This window comes from Neopelma chrysocephalum, unplaced genomic scaffold (assembly GCF_003984885.1).
Source record: "Neopelma chrysocephalum unplaced genomic scaffold, ASM398488v2 Primary Assembly neopelma1_63, whole genome shotgun sequence".
In the NCBI taxonomy this organism is placed as follows: Eukaryota; Metazoa; Chordata; class Aves; order Passeriformes; family Pipridae; genus Neopelma; species Neopelma chrysocephalum.
The window spans coordinates 7611655-7636817 of record NW_020897720.1 but is presented as its reverse complement, the minus strand read 5'-3'; the positions used below and the strand labels follow the sequence as shown (position 1 = coordinate 7636817).

Here is a 25163-nt window from a genome sequence, read left to right as displayed (position 1 = left end):
AGACGCTGTGTATAGAAACAGTAATGAGCAGGGAGTCCAAAATCCCCATCAGTGCCGAGAACTGCAGTGCACTGCTCCATCTACAGTCCAAGCAGCAAGGTGAGGAATAACATCGCTCCAGCCCTACTATCCACAGCCTTCACAGACTCCCTTCGCCTCCCTCCCTCTGCAAAGACACGCACACACACGCGCAAAGACAAAAGACGATTATCCTGGTGAGTCATGATTTGAACCAAAGGTTTACTGAGCCCTCTGAAAGCAGAATACTGTACAAATGGCAAAGTGACTGAAGGACCACTGCAGTCCCCCAGTGTTTGTCTGCTTAGGAATCACAGAATGGTTTGGGTTGAAAGGGACCTTAAAGATCATCCAGTTTCAACCCCCTGCCATGGGCAGAGACACCTTCTACTAGACCAGGTTGCTCAGAGCTCTATCCAACCTGGTCTTGGACACTTCCAGGGATGGGGCAGCCACAGCTTCTCTGAGTAACCTGTGCCAGTACCTCACCACTGTCACAGGGAAGAATTTTTTTCTAATATCCAATCTAACCCTGCTCTTTGTCAGTTTGAAGCCATTATAGAAAGGGAAATAGAAATAAGCATTGCTTTTGGAAAAGCTCTGGCTCCTGCAAAACAACGCTGTTTAGCTCCAGCTGAGCTGAACTCAGGTCCTGTTGGAATATCCTCATTGTAGCTTCTCCATTTTTTTTATCTTTTGCTCCAAATGGTCTCTTTGCCCTCCCTGTCCAGGGAGATGAGCCAAGCCTCACACCCAGCTGCTGTATCCATGGTGGTGGGGAACATTCTCTTATCGTTGGAAAACCACTCACATGCGCTACAAGGAGCATGGAAAGGCCCACGGAGGGTCACTGGTTTTGGAAAGGCAGCCTATAAACCTCCTTACCCTCACAACAAAAGAAACAGCAACAAGGAACTGCTGTGCTGCCTCTTATTTTTTTTAAATCCACGCTGGTATCACCATCTCTCCTCTGACTCTGTGATACATCTTCTGCTTGGTGCTCTGTGCTAAATAAGAGATCACTGAGAAATATCAACTGAAGTTATGATGAGTCACCTACCTTCAACATTTAAAGGAGAGAAAAGAGGAGATGTAAGAGATGTAACCACACAACTCCCACAGCGCTTCTGAAAATGAAGGGACTTGTGGCAAAGAGAGTCTCTGGAAATGTAACTAAGGGAACAAGACAAGTAAGAGATCAGTCGTAGCTGTGCTAGTCTGAGGCTGTGAGTAGGAGAGCAGCAATAGCTTTTATTAGACAAGCTGGTGTAGCTGAGAGAAAAAAACATGCATCAGAGCACAGCCCTCCTCTTCAGGCAGGGAAGTCAACCATCTATTGCTTTTAGCACCCTTGGAAAGGACAGTTGTCAGTACCTGAGGGGATCATACCTGTTTTCAGACCCAGCAAAAAAAAGGCCAAAGACTGAATTATCTAAAACTACCTTTGCAGTTTGGTTCACAGACTGATTTTGCAGTTATCCAGATTTTTTTTCCAACTCTGAATTTAAGAGAATTTCTTCGTAAAAGCTCTGACAGCAAAGGTGACCTCCTGACAAGGGACTCGCACATGCCACGCTTCTCCAGTCACATTTTTAGGGATATCCTTGAAGATCCCCAACTTGTGATTATTTGTCATTTTCCCTCTCATCTATCATTTTGATGAATCAGAAAGCAATTACCGACAGAATAATTCTAAATCTTGACACTGCAGCTACAGACCTGCCAAGCTGTGACAGCTTGAAAAATGCTCGAAAAACAGAGCCAAAAAAAATGAATGACTCTCATCCCCGGATGAGTTCCTGAGCCGTTGGAGACACAGGCTGTCGCTTTGTAAACAACTCCCCCCGCCTTGGGAAGCAGAGCCACGATGCTTCCCGTGCTCAGGCAGGTCAGCACCACACGCCTCCATGGAAATATCATCCCTGGACCCTCGGCTCGACCCGGCACGCAGGGCCCAGCTGATGCTCCGTGAGCAGGACACGAGGGCTGGCAGCGCCCCGGGGAGAGAGAAATTGTTTACAGGATTGATCCGTTTATAGAGCTAGCTCTTCGCAGGGAGGGCACGGGCACGGCAGAGGCCACGCACGGCCGAGTGCATCCGAGCTCTCGGGAGCTGCTCCGTGCTCCAGTGCCCTCGAGTCCCACGCGCAGCACCTCCCTTCTCCAAGGACAGCTGAGGAAAACGTTTCCCCCCCCTACTACGTGGGAGGAAAGTGACCCCATCCCCAGACCACGCCCAGGGTCCCTCTGTCCCCTTCCCGGCCCGCTGCCTTCGGGCAGGGAGGGCTCTGCAGGGAAAGTGACAAGGATGGGGTCAGGGATACTCAACACGCTGCGGAGAAGGATGGGGGTCCCAGGCGGGATGGGGGTGAGCTCGGGGGAAGGTGATCAGCCACAGGTGAGCAAACAAGAGGGAGGGGAGTGTGCAGGGGCTGCCCTGGGAGAAGGAAGCCAGGCCTGTCGGGGGAACAGGAGAGGCAGAAGCACCCTGGCCTTAGAGGATGGGGCCAGGGCAAAGCTCTGGTTTTGGGGTTCCCTCCCCAGGGGACAGGCCAGGAGGAGTTCCAGGGTATCTCCAGGCACTGCATCTCCAGGGAAGGAACAGGGGAGCTGCCCTTGGGGGTGGGACGGAGGGTGTCCCTTCCCCAGGAGGCAGCGCTGGGGGCCGGTCCCGGGCCACCCAGAGCAGGGGCCAGTGGTCACGCAAGGGGGGGCGGAGGTAGGGGAGGGTTCAGCCCCGGGGACCACGAGCCGGGGAACGGCCCCGGGCGGAGGAAGGGGGATCCCTCACAGCCCCGGGAGCCCCGCGGCGAGTCGGCCCCGGGCGAGCCGCGGAGCAGCAGCAGGCCCCGCAGGGCACAAGGTACTCACCGGGCCTGGGCCGCCCCGTTGCCTGCGGCCTCCCCGCCAGGTCTCCCCGCACCGGCCCCGGTCGGCGGGTCCCGCACCCGCGCTCAAGTTGGCGGCCGAGGCCTCATTGCCCTCACCCAAGATGGCGGCAGCGGCTTCGCTGCTCCTCACGTGGCCGTCGGGGCGCTGAAGCGGGCGGCGCCATGTCCATGGCGGGCGGGGCCCGGGCGCCTCGCCCTGAGGCACAGGCGGTCTCGCCGTTTTCTCAGCCTGGGGCGCCGCTTCCTCCAGAGGAGGATGCGCTGCGTCGCTTAAACACTCACAAAGACCGGCCGCCACCGTGCCGCGCCCTATACTTATGCCCACAACCAACATGTCCGCCGCCGCCTCCCCTGGCGGGCGCGGCGCTCTCGCGGGAGGCCGCCCCGCCGTTGCTAGGCGCGGAGGGGGCGCGCGGGCGGGCTCTCGCGAGAACAGCGTGAGGCGGCGGTGGTGGCCATGGCGGACGGGGCCGGTAGCAACGGGGACGCTGCGGGGCCGCCGGTGGGCAAAGAGGCGGGTGAGGCGGCGGGACCGGGGGTGGGCGGGTGGCCGGGCCCCCACGAGGTTCCTTGCAGCCCGGTCAGACGCCGCGAGGTGTGGGGCGGCCCTGTTCTGGCCGCCCCGCACCTCCCGGGGTCCGACCGGGCCGCTGACGCCCCCGTTCTGTGCCCCCCCCACTCCACAGTGGAGCGGCTGATCCGGGAGAACGGACACATCTTCACCGAGGCGCAGTGCAAGGTGTGCAGCGCCCTGCTCATCTCCGAGTCGCAGCGGCTGGCGCACTACCAGGTAAAGAACGGGGAGCATCCCCCCACCTTAGCCCACCCCCCGGGCACGGCGGGGCACAGAGCGGGTCTTTCTCTGCTTTCCCCAGAGCAAGAAACACGCCAACAAGGTGAGGCGGTACCTGTCCATCCACGGTGGGGAGGAGAGTGCCCACGGGAAGAAGATGAAGCTGGAGGCGAAGCAGGTGAGCGGGGACTCGATTGCTGCCTATTAGTAAGGTCTGTAAATCAGTGTCTGTGAAATGTGTGGATGATAAGTCATGAGGAGCAGCTGACGGGGCTGGGGGGGCTCAGCCTGGAGAAAATGAGGCAGTTTAGGCCTTATTGCTCTTTACGACTCCCTGGCAGGAGGTTGTAGCCAGGTGGGGGTCAGCCTCTTCTCCCAGGCAACCAGCCACAGAACAGGAGGAAAAGGCCTCAAGCTGTGCTCAGGGAGGTTCAGATTGGACATCACAAACAGTTTCTTCATGGAAAGGGTTGTCAGGAACTGGAATGGGCTGCCCAGGAAGGTGATGGAGTCACCATCCCTGGAGGTGTTCGAGGAACGACCGGACGTGGCACTCAGTGCTCTGGTCTGGTTGACAAGGTGGGGATCAGTCACAGGTTGGACTTGATGATTTCAGAGGCCTTTTCTAACCTTAATGATTCTGTGATTCTGTAAAGTGTCTGAGAGGAAGATAGGACCAGATAGTGTGAGAGGATGGACCAGGCTCTGCTCAGGGTTGTCCAGCAATAGGACAAGAAGCAACAGACAGAACAGACAGAACAGACAGAAGCAACTGCCTGATGCACAGGCAGTTCCACCTGAACGTGAGGAAGAACTTCGTTCCTGTGCAGTGACTGAGCACTGAAACAGATTGTCCAGAGTGGATGTGGAGTCTCCCTCACAGGAGATATCCCAGAACAGTCTGGCTGCAATCCTGTGCCACGTGCTCTGGGATGGTGCTGCCTGAGCAGGGAAGTGGGACCAGATGACCCACTGTGGTCCCTTCCAACCTGACCCATCCTGTGAGTGCAGGACCCTTCAGGGCTGAATATGGCACAGCAGGACCTGCTGGGCTAAAGGCTGTTTAACAGCCTTGTAAGTGAATGAGGAAAAGACTCTCAGAAAGGGCATTGTGAGAACTGAGGAGCTCAATGGCAGGTGTTTCACCAGCCCTTGTCCCAGCTCTTGCTACCCTGCCCATTCAAACAGCCTCTGTGAGTATTTCTTCTCCATTTAAACAAATGCATGTTACCTTTTTTTAATAGTTTTGCTTGAAATGGCAGAGAAAAAATAGGAGCAACAGCTTGTGAGGAGTATTGTTGCATAACATCATACAGAGCACATTGGGTTCACCATCCACGGGAATTTGCTTCCCAGAGCAATCCTTGTTGTACTTATGTGGGTGCCCTCAGCCAGTAGCTGAAGCCTGTTGGTCAGTAAAGGCCCCACTTCCATTCAGCCATCTGTCTGCTCCTGACTCCCTTGGGGAACAGATTCTACTTTTATGATTGCTTCAGCTCTAATCCCTAACTCTGGCATTTGCAGGGAGGTGGGGGATAGTGGCGGATGCCTTCGCACATAGTGTCAGGCTGAGAACTGCCTGGTGCTCCCTGCGCTGCTGGAATCATGTTGCAGATGACCCAGCTGATAGTGATGTTCGCGCTGCTCAGTTCGCACTTTGCAGGGGACGAGGCTGCCTGGTCCAGTTTTGGCAGCCACACACTTAACCATGTCCTTCACCCAAACAGGCGAGGGCGGCCCTTCTGCCTGGAGTGTTTGCCAAAGGGTTTAAAAATGGTAATCTGGTGCAAGAACACTCTGCAGTAAAGGGAGAGTGTGATGCTGCATCATGGAAGTCCTACTCAGTCACACGTCTTAGCACCCAAATGTCTCTGGCTACCTTTTCTTAGACTCTGAAATTGTAGTGTTTCTTGTCATAACCTTTTCTCAGAACCCCCAAGCTGTAGTGTTTCTCCTCATAACCAGGAGGCTGGACGGGGTGACCCGCAGAGGTCCCTCCTGGCATCAGCCACTCTGCGGTTCTCTGTGCTTCTCTGTGCACAGGACAGCAAGCAGGAAGGCAGCAACGGGGAGGACAGGAACAAGTGTTGTCCCATCTGCAACATGACCTTCTCCTCTCCAGCCGTGGCAACATCTCACTACTTGGGCAAGACTCATGCCAAGAACATGAAGCAGCAGGCCCCCAAAGCAGAAGGTATGAGTGTCTGCAGTGCCTTTGCATTGTCCTGAGGGGCTGTTGAGAGTTTTGTTGCACCCCAAGTGTGAGCTCTTGTGAGGGTGTGTGTGCTCTTTGTTATGAATTAGAAGAAGCCAGCAGTGCACCTCCACAGACCTGGCTGTGACAGCCTGCTCAGTGGGCAAAAAAGCTGTGTGGATTTTTGCTTTGCTTTGTTTGGGAGAAATGCAGCTGGTAGCAGAGTTGTCCCCATCCCTGTGTGCAGGGACCAGGAGTGTGATGTTACACTGTAGAAATGTCTGTCACAGGATATGATGCTCACTGAAAGCTTACAGGGATTGTAGTGACTGGTGAAACTCCAATATGGCAAATTCCTCAGAGCTGCTCTGCTACAACAATGTGGCCTCTGAGGTTCAGGGACTGGTGAGCTGCAGATAGCTGGGGACTGGGAGAGTACAGCTGGGGAGCATCAGTATGTGCTTGTCTGACCATGTCTGCCTGGGGTGCAGCTGCCTGTGTGTCCCACCCCTTTGCTAGCAGCCGGAAAGGCTCTGTGGGGGGGGAGGGAAACCCTCTGTCCAGGGTAGGTAGGGGCAGCCACGAGCTTGGTGGACTGCAGGTGCTCAGGATGGAGGGAAAACACAGCATTTGAGTGCACCTGAGGGTGGCAGCTTGTGCTGGCTCTGAGCTGGGATCTTCCAGGCAGAAACTGTCCTGGGTGTCTTCGTGGCTTTGCTAAGATGTGTGTGCAGAGCAAGGCCACCTCTGGGGTCAGGGTGGCCCGTGGGATGTTTTAGTTCTTTGGAGCTCTTGCTTTTGGGTAAGACAGGAGCCTGCAGGGAGGGGTGGACGTGCACTGAGCAGTCTGGTGCATGCCTTTGGTTTTGGCATGAGAAGAGCTCTCTGATCCCTAGAAGATTTGTTGCTCTGGTCTTTGGCACTGCATAGTGAGAGGCTGCAGGTTTCTCCATCACACAGGAAGCCAGTTCCTTGTGTGGATTCACTGTGTCAGACATAGTCCCGTTCATGCTGTTTCTCAGGCAAGACTCCTCATGAACTCAGTTCGCAATCAACTCCTGCAGCTGCCCGCTGCTTCCAGAAACCCACTGCCTTTGCTGTGCAGGGGCTTGTGCCCCTGTTCTGGCTGGGGAATGGTAACAGCAGGTGGAAACTCATTCATACCTACTGTTTCATGAATACAGTCATGCTTACATTAAGGAGAAATGTGCAAATCTGTTGGATTTTTTTAAACTCTGAAAGTTTTCCTGGCGTACTCTGACTTATCTTACCACATGTTTTTAAATTCTGTGCCGTTATGGGAAGAGGTAGGAGCATCATGAATTTATCAAGGTGTCTTACATTGTCTAGGTTTGGGGTTTAGGTGTAGCAGGTTATGAGTTTCAATGTGAGTTTGGGGGAAATAAAGTGACTGGTTTTTACGTGTGAGTTCTGAGACTGACCAAAAGTTTGGATCCACCCAACAGAAGCAGTGCCCCCACAGAAACACCCTGCTGCTCTCCCCACCTCTACTGCATCTTCTAACGAAGAGAACAAGGACATTACTGACCCAGACAAGTTCTGTAGCCTCTGCCATGCCACTTTCAACAACCCCCTTATGGCAAAACAGCACTATGTAGGCAAGAAGCACAGAAAGCAAGAGACCAAACACAAACTGATGGCGCACTATGGCCGAACCCCTGATGCACCTGCATCGTCCTTCATGGGTGAGTTCTCAGCAGGGAGGCTGATAACCAGCTGGAGAGCAGGGTGGGAGGGCAACAGAATGTGTCTGACAGGCCTTTGGACGAGAGAGTCTGTGTGGAGGGAGCAGGGGAGAAATGCTCATGATGAGGGACTTGATTATACGCCATAAGATTGATTTGGTTGTAACCCCTTAGCAGCAGATGTTTTAGACTGTAGCTACTCACGACAAGCTTTGGGTTGTGTTTTGTGATGTTGTTTAATCGGGGACATGTCCTTTTTATTCTCTGTGTGGATAATCCAGGGATTTTGGCCAGTACTGTTCCTAGTTAGGTGATTGCATCCAAAATGGAAAGATAAAAGTGGCATTTGATGCTTGAAAATCATCTTTGGGGGGGACTAGCCAAAGATGGAAGGAATAGGTTTAACTGCACCTGCTGCTTCAAAGCACATGAAAGCCAGAGAGATTTCTCCCTGAATGCTTTTCTGCCTCTGTGTGGGCACTTCCATCTGATGAACTAATGCAACTCTCTCTGGAGCAAGCAGGAATGTGGGGAAAAAAACTCCAGAGCTATTAAGGAGGAACTTTAGGCAGACAGTTAAAACTCTTTTGGTTTATGATCTGCTGCTTATGAGCGCTTGTACATGATGAAAGCCCTCAGAGTCCAGTGAAAGCATTAGGAAAACGCCCTTGTTCTTCCCAACAGCCTTCTGTTGGACCAGGAAGTCTTAGTACCTGCTGGATGCTCGAGGTAAATAATAAGCAGACAAATCATCTTAAAATCTTCATCAAGGGCTTCTTTTCTCTGTCGTAAAAACCCACACAAAGCAGAAGATTAATTATTCTAATTCTTTGCAGGCCACCTTTAGATACCGGTAGCACTTATGACAAATGAGGCTCAATTAGCCAAGTAATGTTCTCTCCCACATTGCGTGGCCGTGTGGGAGATGGAGAAGGTGCTCAGTATCTCGTGTTACCCATCTGCTCTGCACCTAATTAGTGGGGTCTGATGAATGGTTCTACTTGAGTGTGACTCAGGCGCTGACAGCGGCAGGAGCCCCGGCCCAGGTGGGCTGGGTAGGTGGGCAGTGCCCTTGCCCATGTGATTGATGTGTCCCAGGAAGTGCCAGCAGAACCGGAGTACATACAGACACATCTCCGGGACACTTCAGCTGTTCTGGAGAGTTTCAGAGCCTGGGTTGTAATTCGGGGCAAATGGGATGGGATGGCATGGGATGGGATGGGCTGTAGTCAGGGATGTTTTCTCCCACTCTCTTTGCCGTCTCTGTGTACCAACAGCCACACCTGTCCCTAAACTCTCTGCTGGGACCTGGCTGGCAGGTGTTCTTTGCAGTGCAACACTGAGGTGTTTGTCTGCTTAAAGTCCTCTGGGAACCAGAGGTTTGGGGTGCAGAAGTGCAGTTTAGACAACTTCATGCACACACCTGTGACTGGATTTGCAATAGAGAGATCTTGACCTTGGTGGTGCAGGGAGGCAGACCTGAGACTGTATAGGCTCCTCTGGCCTTTCCTGCCCAGATCCAGATCCATTTTAAGAGTGCAATATCCCACTGGAGTCTGGAATCTCTGAGGTGCAGCAGCCACGTGGGGAAGTGTCTGTTGCATGCTATGTTTTGCTTCCCGCTCAGTGATTTGCTGCTTTGCACCCCTGGGATCCGTGCCCTCTTTCACCTTAATGAAATGTTTTCCTTGTGAGACTCCCAGGCAGAGCCCTTCCCCAGTGAGCCAAAATCCAGGAACGCTTAATATCTTGAGGACAACTGCCAGAATTTTTCCCTGATAGAGAATCCTGTGCTGCCATGCTTGCCTGTTTGGTATCTGTGACCTCCTGAACTTTTAGTCCGGCTGGAGTTGTCATGTTACACAAAACCATTGATCCTGTCTAGTACAACTGTTGTTGGAAACTATTTTTTTCCTGGCAGTTAACTGATCCGCTGACTGTAACCAAACTGCTTGAGGACAGAGCTTAATATCCTCAGTTGGCACCTCAGCAAGGCTTAGCAGAATGCTGCATTGTGGAGCTGGACATCGGGTGTAATCTCCTCTGGCTGTTTTTATTATTGAAATGCTATAAGCTTTACAAATTCAGTATCTCTCTCATTCTCTGTTATGAGATTTCCAGATCAGGAGAAGTGAGAATGTGGGAAAAAAATGGAGTTGCAAAGGCAATATAGCATCAGGGTTGGGGTCCTAATGCTAAGACTTTTACTATGTCTGATACTGTGACCTATTCATAGGAAATGTGTCTTTGTTGTTAATGATGAACAAACCCATGTTCTCATTAGGAAAGCTTTTTTGTCTTAGTGATTCCCTCACAGTGACTGGCTGATACACAGTGGGGTAGTGGGATTGTGTGACCTCCCTGCCTGGTCAGGCTGTTGACTTGTTATTTGTCTTTGTGTAGGGTTGTTTAACACATGAAGTGATTGATTATCTCGCTTGTTTCTAAGTCAGGCACCGGGTTTGGCTGGCTGTGTGTGCTAACATTGCTGTCTGTTTCAGCCGGGAAGGGCTACCCCTGCAGCACATGTAACATAGTGCTGAACTCCATAGAGCAGTACCAAGCTCACATCAGTGGCTTCAAACACAAGAATCAGTAAGTAACGTTCTTGTCTAAGTGTGTTTCCAGCCTCGCTGTTCAAATCAATGGCCTAAATATAACCTAAAATGCGGTTTTGAACGCGTATCTCCAGCTGACTTCCAAGCAGAACAGCAGGGTCTGTGCAGGCTCTGTGTGTCCTGACGCCACTCCAGCAGCTCCCTCTGCAGACAGCCCGGCTGTGCTGCTTCCAGTTTCTTTGAGTTCCTGATAGTTCAGCTCAGCACAGTCGTTTGCAGTGAGCCTGACACCCATTAAACACGGTTTCTCTTAACAGCTGAGATTTTAATTTAATTAAGAACTGGCTCAGTGGAGATCTGCTTGCCATTCTAATCTCCCTTGGGGTTGCTTGTTGTAAAATTTGGCATGGAGTCAGCATGCTCCAGAAACCTGGACTGTATTCCTGAACTCCCTCTCATGGCTGGCAAGTTAAATAATGGCATCCCCTGCATATATTATTAATTGAAAAAAATCAGGTTGCCAGGTGATTAATACCAAAAATACTTATTCTGGACACTGTCAAAGTTCAGATCTTTAATTTAAGAGCCTTCACTAAAAGAGACTCAATAATGAACCTGGGTTGCTTAGAAAGCTTCTTAGAAGGAAGAGGTATTAGGAAACCCTCCCTCAAGTGAGGACAGGCTCGTAGCCAAATTTCCCAAATGAGTCGGGAAGAAAACTGGGGTCTCTTGTTGCTTGTCTATGAAATAACAGCCCCACGGTCCCTCGGCTCTCTGGAGTACTTGATTGGAAGACTTGTGCTCCATCCTGCATCCCAGAAAAGTTTCAGCTTTCAAACAGCACAACTGAATGAGTGAATAGGAAGTATCCCATTCTAGAGAGATAGCACTGAGGATGTTCCCAACACACACACACATGAATGTTCCCTTTAAGCACAGAGATGTTGTCATAGCTTTTGCAGCCACTTTTCAGAAAGCTGCTCTGGATTCAGCCGTGCAGTCCTGTTCCAGCTCCTGCAGCCTGCGGAGAGGCAGGATGCTTGCTTTGTAATGGGAGCTCTTTAGCAGTCCTTGAGCTGTGCTGCAGCTAATTCTGCCATGCTAAAGGTGTCTGTTTACACACAGGCACAGAGGGCAAGGATGCACTTGGAAGGTTTTCTGGCAAGTTGTTGCCTTGGCTGCAGTAGGCTGTTGCTCTGCTGACAGCCGTGCCTGCTGAGCAGTGATTGCAGCTGGCATGTTTCAGAGCATTTGTGACATTGTCTCCTTTTTTTCCTGTGTTTTCCTCTTGCTCCCTTCGATGTGCAGGATGCCAGGAGCAGTGCCAGTTGTCGGGCCGTTCCCACCGCAGCAGTATGTCCGGGAAGAGTCAACTGCCCCAGGAGGCTACAGTTACTTCAGCCAAGACTTCTAGAGCAAGTTGCAGCACTGTTCTTGGAGTTGTTGGTGGCCCCAGAACGCACATCCTTTGCCAGCCCACAACGGTTTCATTATCCCTCTGGATAAGCAAAACCCTATCCTCCTGTATGCACTCGTTGAGCAGAAACGAGGACTGAATCTGTCAGGAAAAGGATCCAGCTGGAAGAGACTTGCTAGACAGCAAATACTTCACTCCCTTTAGAGTAGTTTTCATTGTGTAATTGCTTCCTGTGAAGGTGGGTGCGGTGTGAGAGGAAGTGTGTATCTGGTGTAAAGGAGGGTTTGGCAACAGGCTGGTAGTGGCCACCTCCTCCCTGTCCCCGTTCTGGAGGGCTGCCCATCCTGCTGCTGGGCTGCTCTCAGAGGGACACCAGCACCTGCGGGCATGCCTAGGTGTGACAAGAGGGGAGCTGGAGCCAGGCTGTGGGGCCAGAGCCACCCACAAGCCTGGGGAGGCTGAGGACAGAGAGTGGCCCCTGTCCCCAGGTGTGCCCTGATGCTGGCATGCTGTCAGCCCAGCTCTGCTCATCCCTGCCCTGGACCAGGGCTCTGGCTGCCTCCCTGGGCTGAGCCCCAGTGCTTCCCAGCTGGCAGACACGGGGAAGGGCATGAGCTGCCCGCCAGCCACGTCCCCCACAGAAGCGCCACAGTCCCCTGCCCTCACCGCAGCAGCTCCGTGGGGCCAACTGCTGCTCCAGAAGTGCAGGGCTGGGCCATGGGGCTCCCCCTGAGCCGGGGGGAGTGCAGCCCCAGCTGCAGCCCCAACCGCTGCCATCCCTCGTGGCCTCACTGGCTCCAGCAAGTAAATCAGGTGCAGATGTGGAGTCAGGGCCGGGTGCCTGCTTGCGATTAGGGGCTGGGAGCATCGGGGTGGCCCCGTTCCTGCCTCACGCCCCCTGCCGTGGCTGCAGCTCTCCCCAGTGCTGTACAGGGGACAGGGCTGAGAGGCAAAGATCCTGCTTGCTTGGCCCATGGGTGGGCACCATGGTTCCCAGCCCAGCACATGGCATGTGCCACGTCCCCAAGGGGAGCAGCACCCATCCTGGCCCCATGCACCCTGTTCCCTGTGCTGCCTGTGGTACCAGCACTCCCACACACAGCTGGGACAGGAAGGGGCAACAGGACTGCAGCAGGGACAAGACATGGCACTGCCTGCTCTGCTGCCAGGCCACCCCCACCCCACATTTTCCCCACTCAGCCCTCGCTGCCCCAGTCTGCGAGTGCTCCTGTGCCATGCTATGGCCAAAGCCCAGGACCTCAGTGTCCCTGTCTTGCAGCCCCTGTGCTGGGCCCCACATTCTTGGCTCCCCAGAGGGAGCAGCAGGTTCATGTTTGCCAAGTTCTGCCTGGTTAAACCTTAACCGAGCTGGGTTGTTCCATCAGTCCCTCCCAGCTGGAGATAAGGATGGGCAGGCAAGACCAGGGCCTGGTGGGAAGCACTGCCCTGAGCCTGGCTGTTTACCTCCAGCACCGGACCCAACCCCTGCAGAGTGCCCTGCCCAGCCTGGGGTGGCTGCCCCTCTGCCGTGGGCCCTGCCTGCCGTGGTGGGTCCCCACAGATGTGAGGGCAGCAGATTGTGGCTGAAAGCTGCCATGTGGCCAGTGGAGCTGGATGGAGAGGGAAGCCCTCGTGCTGGGGCTCACCCTTGTGCTCCAGGGCTAGCCCGCTCCCTCTGTGCCAAGGGGTTCCCATCACCCCAGTACATGGCATGAGCTTGCTCAGCCTCAGCTCCTGGACCCCATACACGTATGGGGTACAGGGAGCTGGGGCTCCTGCCCCTCAAACAACTGCTGTTCAGAGGAAGCCAAGAGAAACTTCCAGGAGGAAAGAGCCCCCCAGGCTCCGGCCCCCCAGGAGCCACGGTGCCGCGCGTGCTCCTGCTGGCCGCAGGTGCCACCACAGCGGGAGTGTCGGCGAGCGCTGGGGCCAGGCACAAGGGGCGGTTGTGTTCCTGCAGCTCCGGCTGCCTTCCAAGAGCAATATTGTTGGCACCAGGCAGGCTCCCTGCACCGGCAGTGCATACATGGGCCTTTCATGAGAGGAGTGGGGATGATTTACTGCCTGGGGGAAGGGGCAGGGGCGGGAGGATGAAGCTCCAGCATGCCGGCGCCCGGCCCCTTGTGCGTGCTCGCTGCCGTGGGGCCCCGCACTTGTAAGTGAGCCTGAGGGTCTGGCCAGGGGGTCACCTCTCCCAGTTGGGCATGGGGCAGAGTGGGTCCACCTGCCCCATCTGCAGGGCTATGGGGACACACTCCCTCTCTGGGTACCCCACTGCATCTGAGCTCCCACTGTGGCTCAGCAGGCAGGGGTCACACATCCCATGCAGTGTCACAGTGATGGGAGCAGTCCATGAGCTGGGGAGACAGGAGCAGCAGAGGAGGGTGCTGAGACAGGGGTGCACTAGCAGCGCAGGGTGCTGTGCTGGCACAATCCCCCCTTGTTGAGCTGCTGGCGTGGCAGAGGCCATGGCGGTGCTGCCGGCAGCGGATGGCAGGCGGTGGGGCTGTGCTGCTGTGAAGGGCTTTTTGTTTGCCGTCAGTTGCTGTTATAAATCAAGCCAGGCAGCCCAGCCCTGGCCCAGCACTGCCCCACGGCAGGGAGGCTATGGGTTCCCAGCTGCCCACGGCTCCATCCCACCAAGCCCCAGCCTGTGCCCAGCATTGCCCTGACCCAGCAGGGATGCTTGGTGTACCATGGGATGAGGTGCCAGCACTGGTCTCTTTGCCTTGCTTTCACCCAGCATCGGGGAACCCTGGGATACAGGGCATCTCTCCCTGCCCATCCTAGGCCATGGCTCCCATGGGCTCCCCAGAGTCCCAGCTCTCCCCTGGTGTTCCCATCACTGGGAACGACCCCTTCTCTCTGGTTTTAATTTGGTTTTGGTTCGAATTGAGCTGAACCCAACATTTTTCTGTGCTTCCGGCACGCTGTGAACTCTGCAGGGGTGGCCGCTGCTCCGTGAAATTGATGTTCTTGTCCGCTTCACGCATCAGCAGGAATGAACAGCTGCTGGGGGCTGCTGGCCCCTGGGACTGCTCTGTGCACCTCTGCACCCCGGGGGGGGACCAGCACCCTGGCAGCACAGGGGAACGGTGCACCAACCAGACCTCATAATGAAGCCATGTCATGCTGAAAGTTGCTGGTTTGGCGTGCTGGAGCAGTACAGATATGGCTCTGCTTTGGCCCTGGCAGTGTGGCCCTACAGGGTAAGGGGTGACAGTGCATCCCACTCACACGAACTCAGGCTCCACACCAGGCATGGACAGTGCTGCATGCGGGACTCAGCAGGACCGTGGAAGGTCTTGCTGGAAAGCAGAGAGATGGTGAAGCAGATGGCGATGCAGCAACGGAGAGCAACGCTGGGACCGGACCGTGGCCGTGTGCTGGGGACACCTTCTGTCTCCCCTTTACGGCAGCAGGATGCTCAGGGGAAGGTGTGCCTGGGGACCACACTGGGTCAGTGTGTGAGGCCAGGCATCCCCCAGTGCCTAGGGGTCCTGTGTGGGCAGATGGGCAGCGTGGCCTGGGCATGGTGGGGTCTGCCCACTCCGGCACAGGCAGCAGCACGGGGAAGGTGAGGACGAAGTGTTTATGGGCCGGATTAGGCCACTCCGACGCTGGCTCGCAGCCTCTGGGTGTTTTATGACGCTCCGTTATGGGCTCCTAATGAGGGTCACAGCCGCTTTATGGCACCGGCAGCGATAACGCTACAACTAATTACGGCGCAATTAGCGTGCGGTCTGCCGGGTACCCAGCAACGCTCCGCGCCCAGCCCGGGCCAGGGCATCCGCCGGCGGGCACTGCTGCCGGGGCACCCTCGGCATCCCGGGGCCAGGATGCTCCTGCTCCCAGCAACTGGGGTGCCACGGGGGAAAACGGGGGTGGCCTTGTCCCCCCGACCCATCTGCTGCTCTCCACGCGTGGGGTCTGCTTGGGAGATGGCACAGGGGAGCAGCCCCGGGTGTTTTGCAGTCCCACGCGTTCTCACCCTCCCGGGGATGGTGCAGCGCCGGGGCCCGGGAGCCGCCTCTCGCTGTTGGGGGGGGGGTCGCGGTCGGTGACACCCCCCACTATCCTCCCAGCCCGGCGGCGGGTCGGTTTGCAAAGGAGGCGGCGGAGCGGGGCCGGTCCCCGTCCCCCCCCGCGCCTTCCCAGCGCTCCGGGCGGGGCCACTGTAACCCGAGCGCGCCCCTACAAAGTGCCCGCGCCCCCGCGGCGGCGGCAGAGCGGGGCGGGAGCCAGCCCGGAGCGAGCCCCAGCCCTGCCTGCAGCCGGAGCCAGAGCCGTCCTCGGTCCTGCCGCCATGGGGCCGCGGTGCGGGGCGCGGCGGCGCTGAGCCCGCTGCCCCCGGACTTTGCCCGGGCCCTCCCCGCGCAGCGCGGGCGGCTCCGCCGCGGGAGTCCGTCACCACCGGTAACAACGCGACCCTCGCCCCCGAGACTATTCGGGATCCCCACTCGGGACACTCTCCCCCCTCCCTGGAATCCCCACTGTCCCTCTTCTCCCGGTAAACCTCCCCCAGCGCCCTGACGAGGCTGCCGCTGGCAGGACGGGTCGTGTTCCCGGCATCCAAACGGGGTGTTCCCCCCTCTCCATGCCCACTCCCAAGGGGGGGAGGCTTTGTAAGGGATCTCAAACTGCCCAGGGACACCCGTTCTCTGCCTTCCCTCCATGCTCACCCGCTCTCGCCGTGCCCTGGGGACTCCGCACCGCTGCTCCCCGGTGCCCCGGGACGGGAGGGGGCTGCTCGCCCGGATCCGCTCACCCGGCCCTGCCTGTCCCGCAGGGTGAGACCCCCCTCGCCGCGGGGGCCTGGAAGATGCGGCCCCTCTTACAGGTCGTGGCAGGGCTGCTGCTGGCGGCGGCTGCCCAGGGCAAGGCGATGGAACCAGGTACGGCTGCGGGGGGCGAAGCGGGGCCGGGAGGTGGCGGGAAGGGAGTCATGCTTTCTGAATACTTTCCCCATCCCAGATGGGCAGCGAGCCCCGGGCTGGGGGTGCGAGTGCTCACCCTGGGCACGCAGCCCCACCGCTCTGCCTGCGGGGCTGGGCTGGCGGGAGCCGGGGACATGGCACGGGGACCAGCGTTTCCATCACCGGGAGAGGAGGTGTGGAGGCTGGGAGGAGCAGGGTGGCTCCAGACAGGCTGTCCCTGTGCCGCGGAGGCTTGGCTCGCTCGGTGGATATGCGTGGCAGAGCAGGGTGGCGTGACCGCCGTGGGCTGTCGCGGTTCTGTGTGGCTCCTGGTGAGGTGCTGGCAGTGCCTCGCCATGGTGGGTACGGGAGGAGGACGTGTCCCAGGGGACTAGAGGCCCAGCTACCTCACATCCCACCCGTACTGGCCACGCAGAGGGCTGGGGACGCACTTTGACCCCCAGGCCACTGCACGCGGGCAGTCGGGCTGCGCTGGTATTGCTGTTCTGGCAGCCAGGTGGTGTCTGCCCTCCAGGTGCACACGCTGCTACTGGCCATGGGCAGGCAGGGCCCTGCTGCCAGCCTGGGCATCTCCGGGGACAGCCAGGTGTAGGGGTCCCGGCCATGCCTGGGCCATGTGAAGGTCCAACGATGGGTGGCCGGCTGGGTTTGTTGCTGGGTTGAGTGAAGCAGAATGGGCTGGAGCACCTGTGTCACTGGGAGTGGTGGAAGGATGGTGCCATGTGTGGCCTTGGACAGGACATGCCGCCGGGGAAAGCATGTCCCTGTGCCCTAGGGCAGAGTCCAGCCCTCACCCGCCTCTGGGGTGGCAGAGCTGGGCACCAGCTTGTGTCACACCACATATTCTCTGCACTGGGGTGGGCATGTGGTGGGGTCCTGGGAGGGGTGAGCACCAGGGTGGGCACTCACCGTGTCTCTCCAGAGCTATTTGAGAGCCCATTGCTGGAGTCAGAAGAAGAACATCTCCTGCTGGACCCGGGCAATGTGCTGAAGCTGTACTGTGATGCCAACCAGAGCGGTGCCAGTGTGGTCTGGTACAAGGAGTCTCGGCCTCTTGTCTCGGGAGGTCGCATCCATGTCCAGCAGAGTCTGCTGGAGATCTCGGAGGTTGCCTATGAGGACTCAGGGCTCTACGTGTGCCAGGCACGGGGGACTGGGGAGATCCTGCGCAATTTCACCATCTCCATAGTGGGTAGGGGCCCTGGCATTGCCAAGCAACCCCCAGGGCAGCAAGGCAGCTACTGCCTAAATATCCCTGCAGTCAGGGATGTCCCCTTCAATCCATTTCCTTTTGCAGACTCCCTGGCATCAGGTGATGATGATGAAGATAGTGATGGCGACAGTCCCCACGGAGACCGAAATGAGGAGCCCATCTATGTGCCCAGAGGTCAGTACCATGCCAGGGCACTGCAGAAAAGGGCAGCTGGGGCAGAACCAGGGGCATGGGACAGCACAGGCAGCTGGGAACAGGCCCCTTGCTGCCCTTTGGCCCCCTCCCACTGTATATCCCACATGTCCCCAGCTCCTTACTGGACTCACCCACACCGGATGGACAAGAAGCTGTATGCAGTCCCCGCGGGGAACACAGTGAAGTTCCGCTGCCCGGCCTCGGGCACCCCCAGCCCCAGCATCCGCTGGTTCAAGAATGGGCGCGAGTTCCGGGGGGAGCACCGCATCGGGGGCATCCGGGTACGGGCCAGCTCCCCCTACCACACCTCCCCTCCTGGGATCCATCTCCCCCATCTCACCTTGCTGCCTTATCTCCCCCGTCGGCAGCTCCGGCATCAGCACTGGAGCCTGGTGATGGAGAGTGTGGTGCCCTCTGACCGTGGCAACTACACTTGCCTGGTGGAAAACAGGTTTGGCAGCATCCGCTACAGCTACCTCCTGGACGTGCTGGGTGAGGGCTCCTCAGCACAGCGCTGGTCCAGGCTCCCCCCACGCCAGGCAGAGGGGTTGGGGTCAGGGGAAGGGGGTGGAGGAGCTTCATGGCTTCTCTCTGGTGCAGTCCACATGTCCCTTGCACCCCAGGGATGTGGGATGGAGACCAGGCTCGTCTTGCACTGGTCTGCTGTAGGGCTGGGGAATGGCTCTCTGTGGCTCCATGGTGGGTGGAGAGGGAGGGAGAAAGGAGCCCCTACTCTGGGCCACTGTGTCAGTGACACCGCTCTGCTCCCTGTGCACAGAGAGGTCCCCACACAGGCCCATCTTGCAGGCCGGGCTGCCCGCCAACACCACGGCCCTTGTGGGCAGTGATGTGGAGTTCTTCTGCAAGGTCTACAGCGATGCCCAGCCCCACATCCAGTGGCTGAAGCACATTGAGGTGAACGGCAGCAACTACGGTCCTGACGGGGTCCCCTACGTGCAAGTGCTCAAGGTAAAAAGGGTGGAAGCACCCAGATCCCAGATATCCAACCTAAAGTGGTGACAGGGGTGCACAGAGCCCCCCGAGGAAGAGGGATGCTGACCATCCATCCCTTTCCCTGGCAGACTGCAGACATCAACAGCTCTGAGGTGGAGGTGCTGTACCTGCGCAATGTCTCCGTGGAGGATGCTGGCGAGTACACCTGCCTGGCAGGGAACTCCATCGGCCTCTCCTACCAGTCTGCTTGGCTCACCGTCCTGCCAGGTAGGGTGGGGTCCTGGGGTGGGGTCTTGGACCCCCGGCATGCAGAGGACATGCCTCAGGCCAACTCGTTTGCTCTCTCCAGAGGAGGAGCTAGTGCGGGAAGCTGAAGCCCCTGAGGCCAAGTACACAGACATCATCATCTACACCTCGGGCTCTCTAGCCGTGGCCATGGCCATCATCATCATGGTGCTGTGCCGGATGCAGACTCAGTCGAGCAAGCAGCACCTGGAGCCCATGGCGGTCCACAAGCTCTCCAAATTCCCACTCATCCGACAGGTGGGTGATGAGCTGGAGCCCTGTTGGGCACATGGGGGACCTTGGTGACCAACTGGCTCCACGAGTGCCACTTGTACCCATCACACCTTACCTTGCTACCAGCCTTGGGGCTGCCCCTCCCCATTGCCTCCAGTGGCTCCCTCGCCCCATTGCTCCAAGTGAGGGTCTCTGTGCAGCACTGTTGGGACTCTCTTTGGCCCTGGAACATGGGGCAGGATGGCTGAGGTCCCTTGGTCTCCACAGTTCTCCCTGGACTCCAGCTCCTCCGGGAAGTCCAGCACATCCCTGATGCGCGTCACCCGTCTCTCCTCCAGCTGTGCCCCAATGCTGGCTGGTGTCATGGAGCTGGACCTGCCCCTTGATGCCAAGTGGGAGTTCCCCCGAGACAAGTACGGTGCCATGTGGGACAGGGACTGGGGGCTGCTCTCCCAGCTGCCCCAGGGACAGCAGCACGTGGGTGACAGACGGGGAGGTCTCTGGCCACCACCAGACACCTCAGCACCTCTGTACCCTGGGGCACTGGGATTCGGCTTGGACAGAGAGGGGCAGCCACACTGCCTCTGCCCCTCAGGATTCGTCCATGTGGGGGTGGGGAGTGGGGCCATCCCTGTGGTCTCTCACGGTTCTGCCTGTCCCTGCCAGGCTGGTGCTGGGGAAGCCCCTGGGGGAAGGCTGCTTTGGCCAGGTGGTGCGGGCAGAGGCTTACGGGATCGACAGAGACCGGCCAGACAGAGCCGTCACCGTGGCTGTCAAAATGCTGAAAGGTAACAACTCCTGTGCCAGTGTCCCAGGAACAGAGGTGGCATCAGTGCTGGGTTGGGGTGCCACCCAGCTGGCACGATGACACTGCCCTCCTTCCCCAGACAATGCCACTGACAAGGACCTGGCTGACCTCATATCTGAGATGGAGATGATGAAGCTCATGGACAAGCACAAGAACATCATCAATCTCCTGGGAGTCTGCACACAGGATGGTGAGGGGGCTGCGTGGGCAGGGTTTGGACAGGGCATGGAGCAGGACCAGGGGATGGGGGCTGTTGGGGACAGTGGCCGGCTGGGGAGGGACAGGGCAGGAGCTGAGCGAGTGGCTGCCCTTCCCAGGGCCGCTGTACGTGATTGTGGAGTTTGCTGCGAAGGGCAACCTGCGCGAGTACCTCCGTGCCCGCCGCCCCCCGACACCCGACTATGCTTTCGACGTCACGGCAATGCCTGAGGAGCAGCTCTCCTTCAAGGACCTGGTCTCCTGCGTCTACCAGGTGGCCCGTGGCATGGAGTACCTGGAGTCGAAGCGGGTAGGGCTGGCACAGCCCACGCGGGCTGCTTGTGCTGGGCACAGCTGGGGAGGGCATGGTGGTGACAGGAGAACGGTGTGTCCCCGGTGAACCTGCTGTCCCCATGGAGAGGGAGCCCAACCCATTCTCACAGGCTGTCCAGAACCTACCAGCCCCATCCAGCAAAGCTCAAGGCAGTATCTCCCCAGAAATGTGGGGCTCAAAGCCTGACCCACCCCCCGAGGAGTGTGTGTCCCAGCAGTGCGCCTGTCACTGCAGAAAGCCTGATGAGGGGGTGGCCCCGCTACTGCAGAAGTGCTGGGGGATGTGTGGGAGAGAAACAGCACCTCTGGGTGTGTGGAGGGGACATACAGAACCGGAGCCACCATCTCACACCCCTGTGGGCAACGCTCCCCCCCGCAGTGCATCCACCGTGACCTGGCCGCCCGCAATGTGCTGGTGACAGCAGAGAACGTGATGAAGATCGCTGACTTTGGCTTGGCCAGAGACGTCCATGACATCGACTACTACAAGAAAACCAGCAATGTGAGTGGGGGTCCTGGGAGAGGGGCACAGGGACCCCCAGCCAGGGCTGAGCTGAGCAGGGGGTTGCTCTCATAGGGTCGCCTGCCAGTGAAGTGGATGGCACCAGAGGCCCTGTTCGACCGTGTCTACACCCACCAGAGCGATGTGTGAGTCCTGGGGGGGAATGAGGGTGTGTTGTCTGTGTGGGACAAGGCAGCACTGTGGAGTTATGCACATACTGGAGGGTCCCCATGAGTAGGATGGAGATGCTCCATGGGGGCAGCAGCAGTGGGGCACATCTTCCCCAGAGGTGATGATCCCTGCTCCCACAGCACTGCAGGGTGCAGAGAGGCAAGCTGGGGAAGGACCCTTGAACATGGTTGACCCCCCCTTTGCCACGCATGATCCTAGGTGGTCCTTCGGGATCCTGATGTGGGAGATCTTCACACTGGGGGGCTCCCCGTACCCCGGCATCCCTGTGGAGGAGCTCTTCAAGCTGCTGAAGGAGGGTCACCGCATGGACCGGCCATCTAACTGCACCCATGAGCTGTGAGTACTGGCCAGGTGGGGAGGCAGGGGACACAGTGAGACCTCATTAACACCACTTGCCCCCCAGGTATATGCTGATGCGGGAGTGCTGGCACGCCGTGCCCTCGCAGCGCCCCACCTTCAAGCAGCTTGTGGAGGGGCTGGACAAGATACTGGCAGCCGTTTCAGAGGAGGTGAGAGGTGGAGGATCTGGTGGGGGTGGGCAGCATGGGCACTGACAGCACTGGTGGTGATGGCACCGTCCTTCCCTGCAGTACCTGGACCTCTCCATGCCCTTCGAGCAGTACTCACCCTCCTGTGAGGACACGGCCAGCTCCTGCTCCTCCGACGACTCCGTCTTCACCCATGACCCTCTGCCACTGGCTCCCCGCCTCTTCTCCTACCCCAGTGTGAGGACTTAAGGGCGGGCAGGGAAGGGTGATGCCAAGGCTGCCTCTGCCCTTGTGGGGAGCAGGTCTGGGTTTCTGGCTCTGAAAGCTGCCAGGCTTCCCAGGAGGTTCCCTGCTTTGTTTGGGGTGAGCAGTGGGCAGGCAGGGCCCTGAGCTGCAATGCTGGGGCAGGGTTTCCCTCTCTCCTGGCTCCGTTTGGGCACTGAGCCATCAGTCCTGGCTGAGACCTGCCTGGCATTGTTTGGCAGAGGGAGTTAGATCCTGTCCAGGCAGGAACAGTGTGGGATGCCCATGGCATCGCCCAGGGAGATGGGCTTTGGCCAGCACTTCGGTGGAAGTGTCTCTGGGTGGGAGCCCCACTGCTGCCGGCCTCCTGCTGCATCTGTACATAGCCACAGAGATGAATATTTATGTACGTGAAATATCAACCTGATAAATTATTTTTTTGGAATAGACCCCAATAGCACAGTTTCTGGGCTGCTCCTGGGGGGCAAAGGGCTCATATAAGCTGGGAAGGCAGATCAGCGGCTGCCTCCTTGCTGCCTCCTCACCCCAGCCAGCGCGGTGGGCCTGTGACCACTCTACAGGGACACAGAGGCAGTGCCACAGGTGCAGGAAGCGATGTCCCCCACTCCCGTGCCTCCAGGCCTGCTCCAGCACAAAGCACCCTCGCATCTGTTCCCCATTAGCCACTGCTGCACTAAGCCACCGTGAACTCCGCTACCAGCATCGCCCTGAAACCGATCCCCCAACTGCCGTGGGCTCCCAGGCTGGGAAAGCGCTCTGGGGCCCTGCCCTGTGCACGGGGGACCCCCTGCATCCCCCCTGCCCAGGCCAGCCCCAGCACTCCAGATAAAAGTGAGTTATGGGCTCTGCGCTGTCTCCCCAAAGCCCCCTTGCCCCTGGGAGCACAAGTTGGAGGTCTCCAGCCCTGGCTCTGCTCTCTGATACCTGCTTCGCTCCCCCTTTGCCTGCGGTGCCTGGCAATGACAGCAGCGTGGGCAGGGAGGGCTGCAGCTGTCTTGCCCCCTCCTGCCAGCCCACTCCTGGGGTTTAGGGTTTCATCTAGGGCTGGGCTTTGCCGGCCGTTAGCCCCCAGATCTAGTTTCCTCCTCCAGCTCCCAGCTGCACTCACAGCCCCCCGGCCTGGAAGCTGGCTCTCTCAGCCTGGAAGCTGGCTCTCTGGCACAGCCTGCCTCAAACCAGCCCAAGGGGATGGGGACTGGCAGGTGCTGTGGGGCAGGATCTAGGCCTGGGGCAGCTGGAAAGGGAATTCTGCCTGCTGCTGTGATGGTGCTGGGGTCTGGGGTCTCAAGGGATGCAGACTGTGGGACTCAGCTCAGCCGTGGGCGTTGTGCATTGCATGTGCTGGGGAGCCTGGCAGCTTTCAGAGCCATCCTGGGGTCCCCTCCATGTCACAGGCCCTTGCAGGGCTGCTGGGGGGATCCCAGCCCCACTGACATGCTTGCAGCCTCCATCCCCAGCCCTGCTCCCCTCTCTGCTGGAGCCAGCCCCCCATTCCCGCATGGCAGGCGGAGGCAGACAGCCCACTGGCAGGTGTGAAACCTGCCTGTCCCGGCAGCCTGCCTGCCTGGGAAGAATCCCAGCTGTCCGATAATGTGCCAGAACCAATGCATTTTGCACAGCCCTGAATGGGGCATTCACACTCTGTAGGGCAAACTGCCCAGGCTGCCCACGGGGACTGCCCAGATCCTGACTGGGACCGGGACTGAACATAGATGGGTGCACGGACAGGGGGCTGAACCCCATGGGGCTGTGCCCAGCTTGCCCCTACCTCACTCCAGACTGGGGTCTCCATGCAGGGGACAGCACAGAGGGCAGGCAGTTCTTGCTTACCCTGCGCTGCTCTTTCCATGGAAAACAGGGCCACAGCCACTTTCACAGGGTGAGGTGTAGGTGGGTTTGCTAATCCTTCACGCCAGGTGGAGGGGGCACAAGGAGACATTGTGAGCAGGGACTTGCCACCTCCTGCCACAGCCTCACTCTGTCCCTGCTCACTTATGGACTTGCTGCAGGTGCAGGCAGTGTCTTCTCCCCACAGCCCAATCCACACCAGTGCAGCCCAGAGATATTTTCAGGGGCCTGGCAGTGCCCAGCACTGTGCCCACCTGCTGCCCCAGCACAGGGGGATGGCCCATACCCCATCCCCAGGCACCACCACATCCCCCAGTGAATTCCCCAGAGCTGCAGCAGTGAGTACATGGGCTGTGCCAGAACCAGCTCTGCCAGGCATGGGGCAGCTGGGGCCATGGCTGGGCAGGGAGGCAGCCTGGGGCATCCCATAGCCCCACGACAACTGGAGGCAGTTTTTATTGTTTAACATTCCTGGTATTTTCTGTCAGGGCTGAACCAATTGTCCTTAATCCACCAGGCTCTGCTGGCCAAACAAGTGTGGCTGAGCCACCAGCATCCTGTCCGCACGAACAGGCCCCTTTTGTGAGGGGGATTTAGCATGTAGCCCAGTAAATCCTGCTGGTTTCCTGAGGCAGCGTTCCCACACACCCCCACCCCCACCCCGCCGCCTGCCCCCAGTCCCCAGGTCCTGGCACCGCTCCCTGCCTGGCTGTGCCCCACCAGAACCTGCCCACCCGGGAGCTGCAGGTTCCTCTTGCATGGTGCTGAGACATGTCTGTGAGTCCCTATGGAATGTGGGGTGTCAGTGGGGCTGAGAAGCTTTGTAGCCACGCCCCTGCACTGCTGGTCCTGCATGGGATGCTGTGGTCCCTGGGGGATCCTCTGGTTCTGGGGAGATGCTGTGGTCCTGGGGGGATGCTGAACCCTAGGGAAAGTGGCTCTGGTCTGAGGGGAGTACGGAATATGCCCGAGTCCTTGTGGAGATACTGTAGTCCTTGGGGGAATGCTGAATCCTGATGGGTATGGTTCTGGTCCTGGGAGGAACGCTGAGCCCTGGTGGAGCCAGCACCCCAGGGGCCAGGACACCAGCTGATTCCTCATTCCAGCTCCAGGATGTGGCTCCCAGTCCCTCCCC

The 25163-nt window shown here is 58.1% G+C and overlaps 3 protein-coding genes across 8 annotated transcripts in view; 2 read left to right on the top strand and 1 right to left on the bottom strand.

Annotated features, from left to right (window-relative positions):
- The window catches only part of UIMC1 (ubiquitin interaction motif containing 1), a 40148-nt gene extending 36903 nt beyond the window's left edge, over positions 1-3245 (bottom strand). For 3 of the 4 annotated variants that reach the window (XM_027682709.1, XM_027682711.1, XM_027682712.1), the window contains exon 1: positions 2890-2995. The gene's annotated coding sequence lies outside the window, so the exon portion shown is untranslated. The other variant, XM_027682710.1, reaches the window with a different exon arrangement.
- An 86-nt stretch (positions 3246-3331) lies between these two features.
- On the top strand, positions 3332-11785 carry ZNF346 (zinc finger protein 346). 2 transcript variants are annotated; one of them, XM_027682713.1, is made up of 7 exons: positions 3332-3427; positions 3596-3699; positions 3785-3880; positions 5746-5896; positions 7363-7602; positions 10104-10197; positions 11469-11785. In XM_027682713.1, the coding sequence occupies exons 1-7, from the start codon at positions 3367-3369 to the stop codon at positions 11572-11574; spliced, it is 852 nt and encodes a 283-aa protein (XP_027538514.1). In that variant the 5' UTR covers positions 3332-3366; the 3' UTR covers positions 11575-11785. The 2 variants fall into 2 exon arrangements, with proteins under 2 accessions (XP_027538514.1, XP_027538515.1); XM_027682714.1 differs by lacking the exon at positions 7363-7602.
- A 4139-nt stretch (positions 11786-15924) lies between these two features.
- Positions 15925-22609, top strand: FGFR4 (fibroblast growth factor receptor 4). 2 transcript variants are annotated; one of them, XM_027682708.1, is made up of 18 exons: positions 15925-15993; positions 16367-16472; positions 17437-17706; positions 17812-17901; positions 18037-18203; positions 18291-18414; positions 18701-18891; positions 19005-19143; positions 19226-19419; positions 19663-19808; positions 20062-20183; positions 20283-20393; positions 20521-20711; positions 21114-21236; positions 21312-21382; positions 21627-21764; positions 21832-21937; positions 22019-22609. In XM_027682708.1, the coding sequence occupies exons 2-18, from the start codon at positions 16400-16402 to the stop codon at positions 22163-22165; spliced, it is 2403 nt and encodes an 800-aa protein (XP_027538509.1). In that variant the 5' UTR covers positions 15925-15993; positions 16367-16399; the 3' UTR covers positions 22166-22609. The 2 variants fall into 2 exon arrangements, with proteins under 2 accessions (XP_027538509.1, XP_027538507.1); XM_027682706.1 differs by lacking the exons at positions 15925-15993; positions 16367-16472 and having other exon boundaries at positions 16994-17706.
- The last annotated feature ends 2554 nt before the right edge of the window (positions 22610-25163 follow it).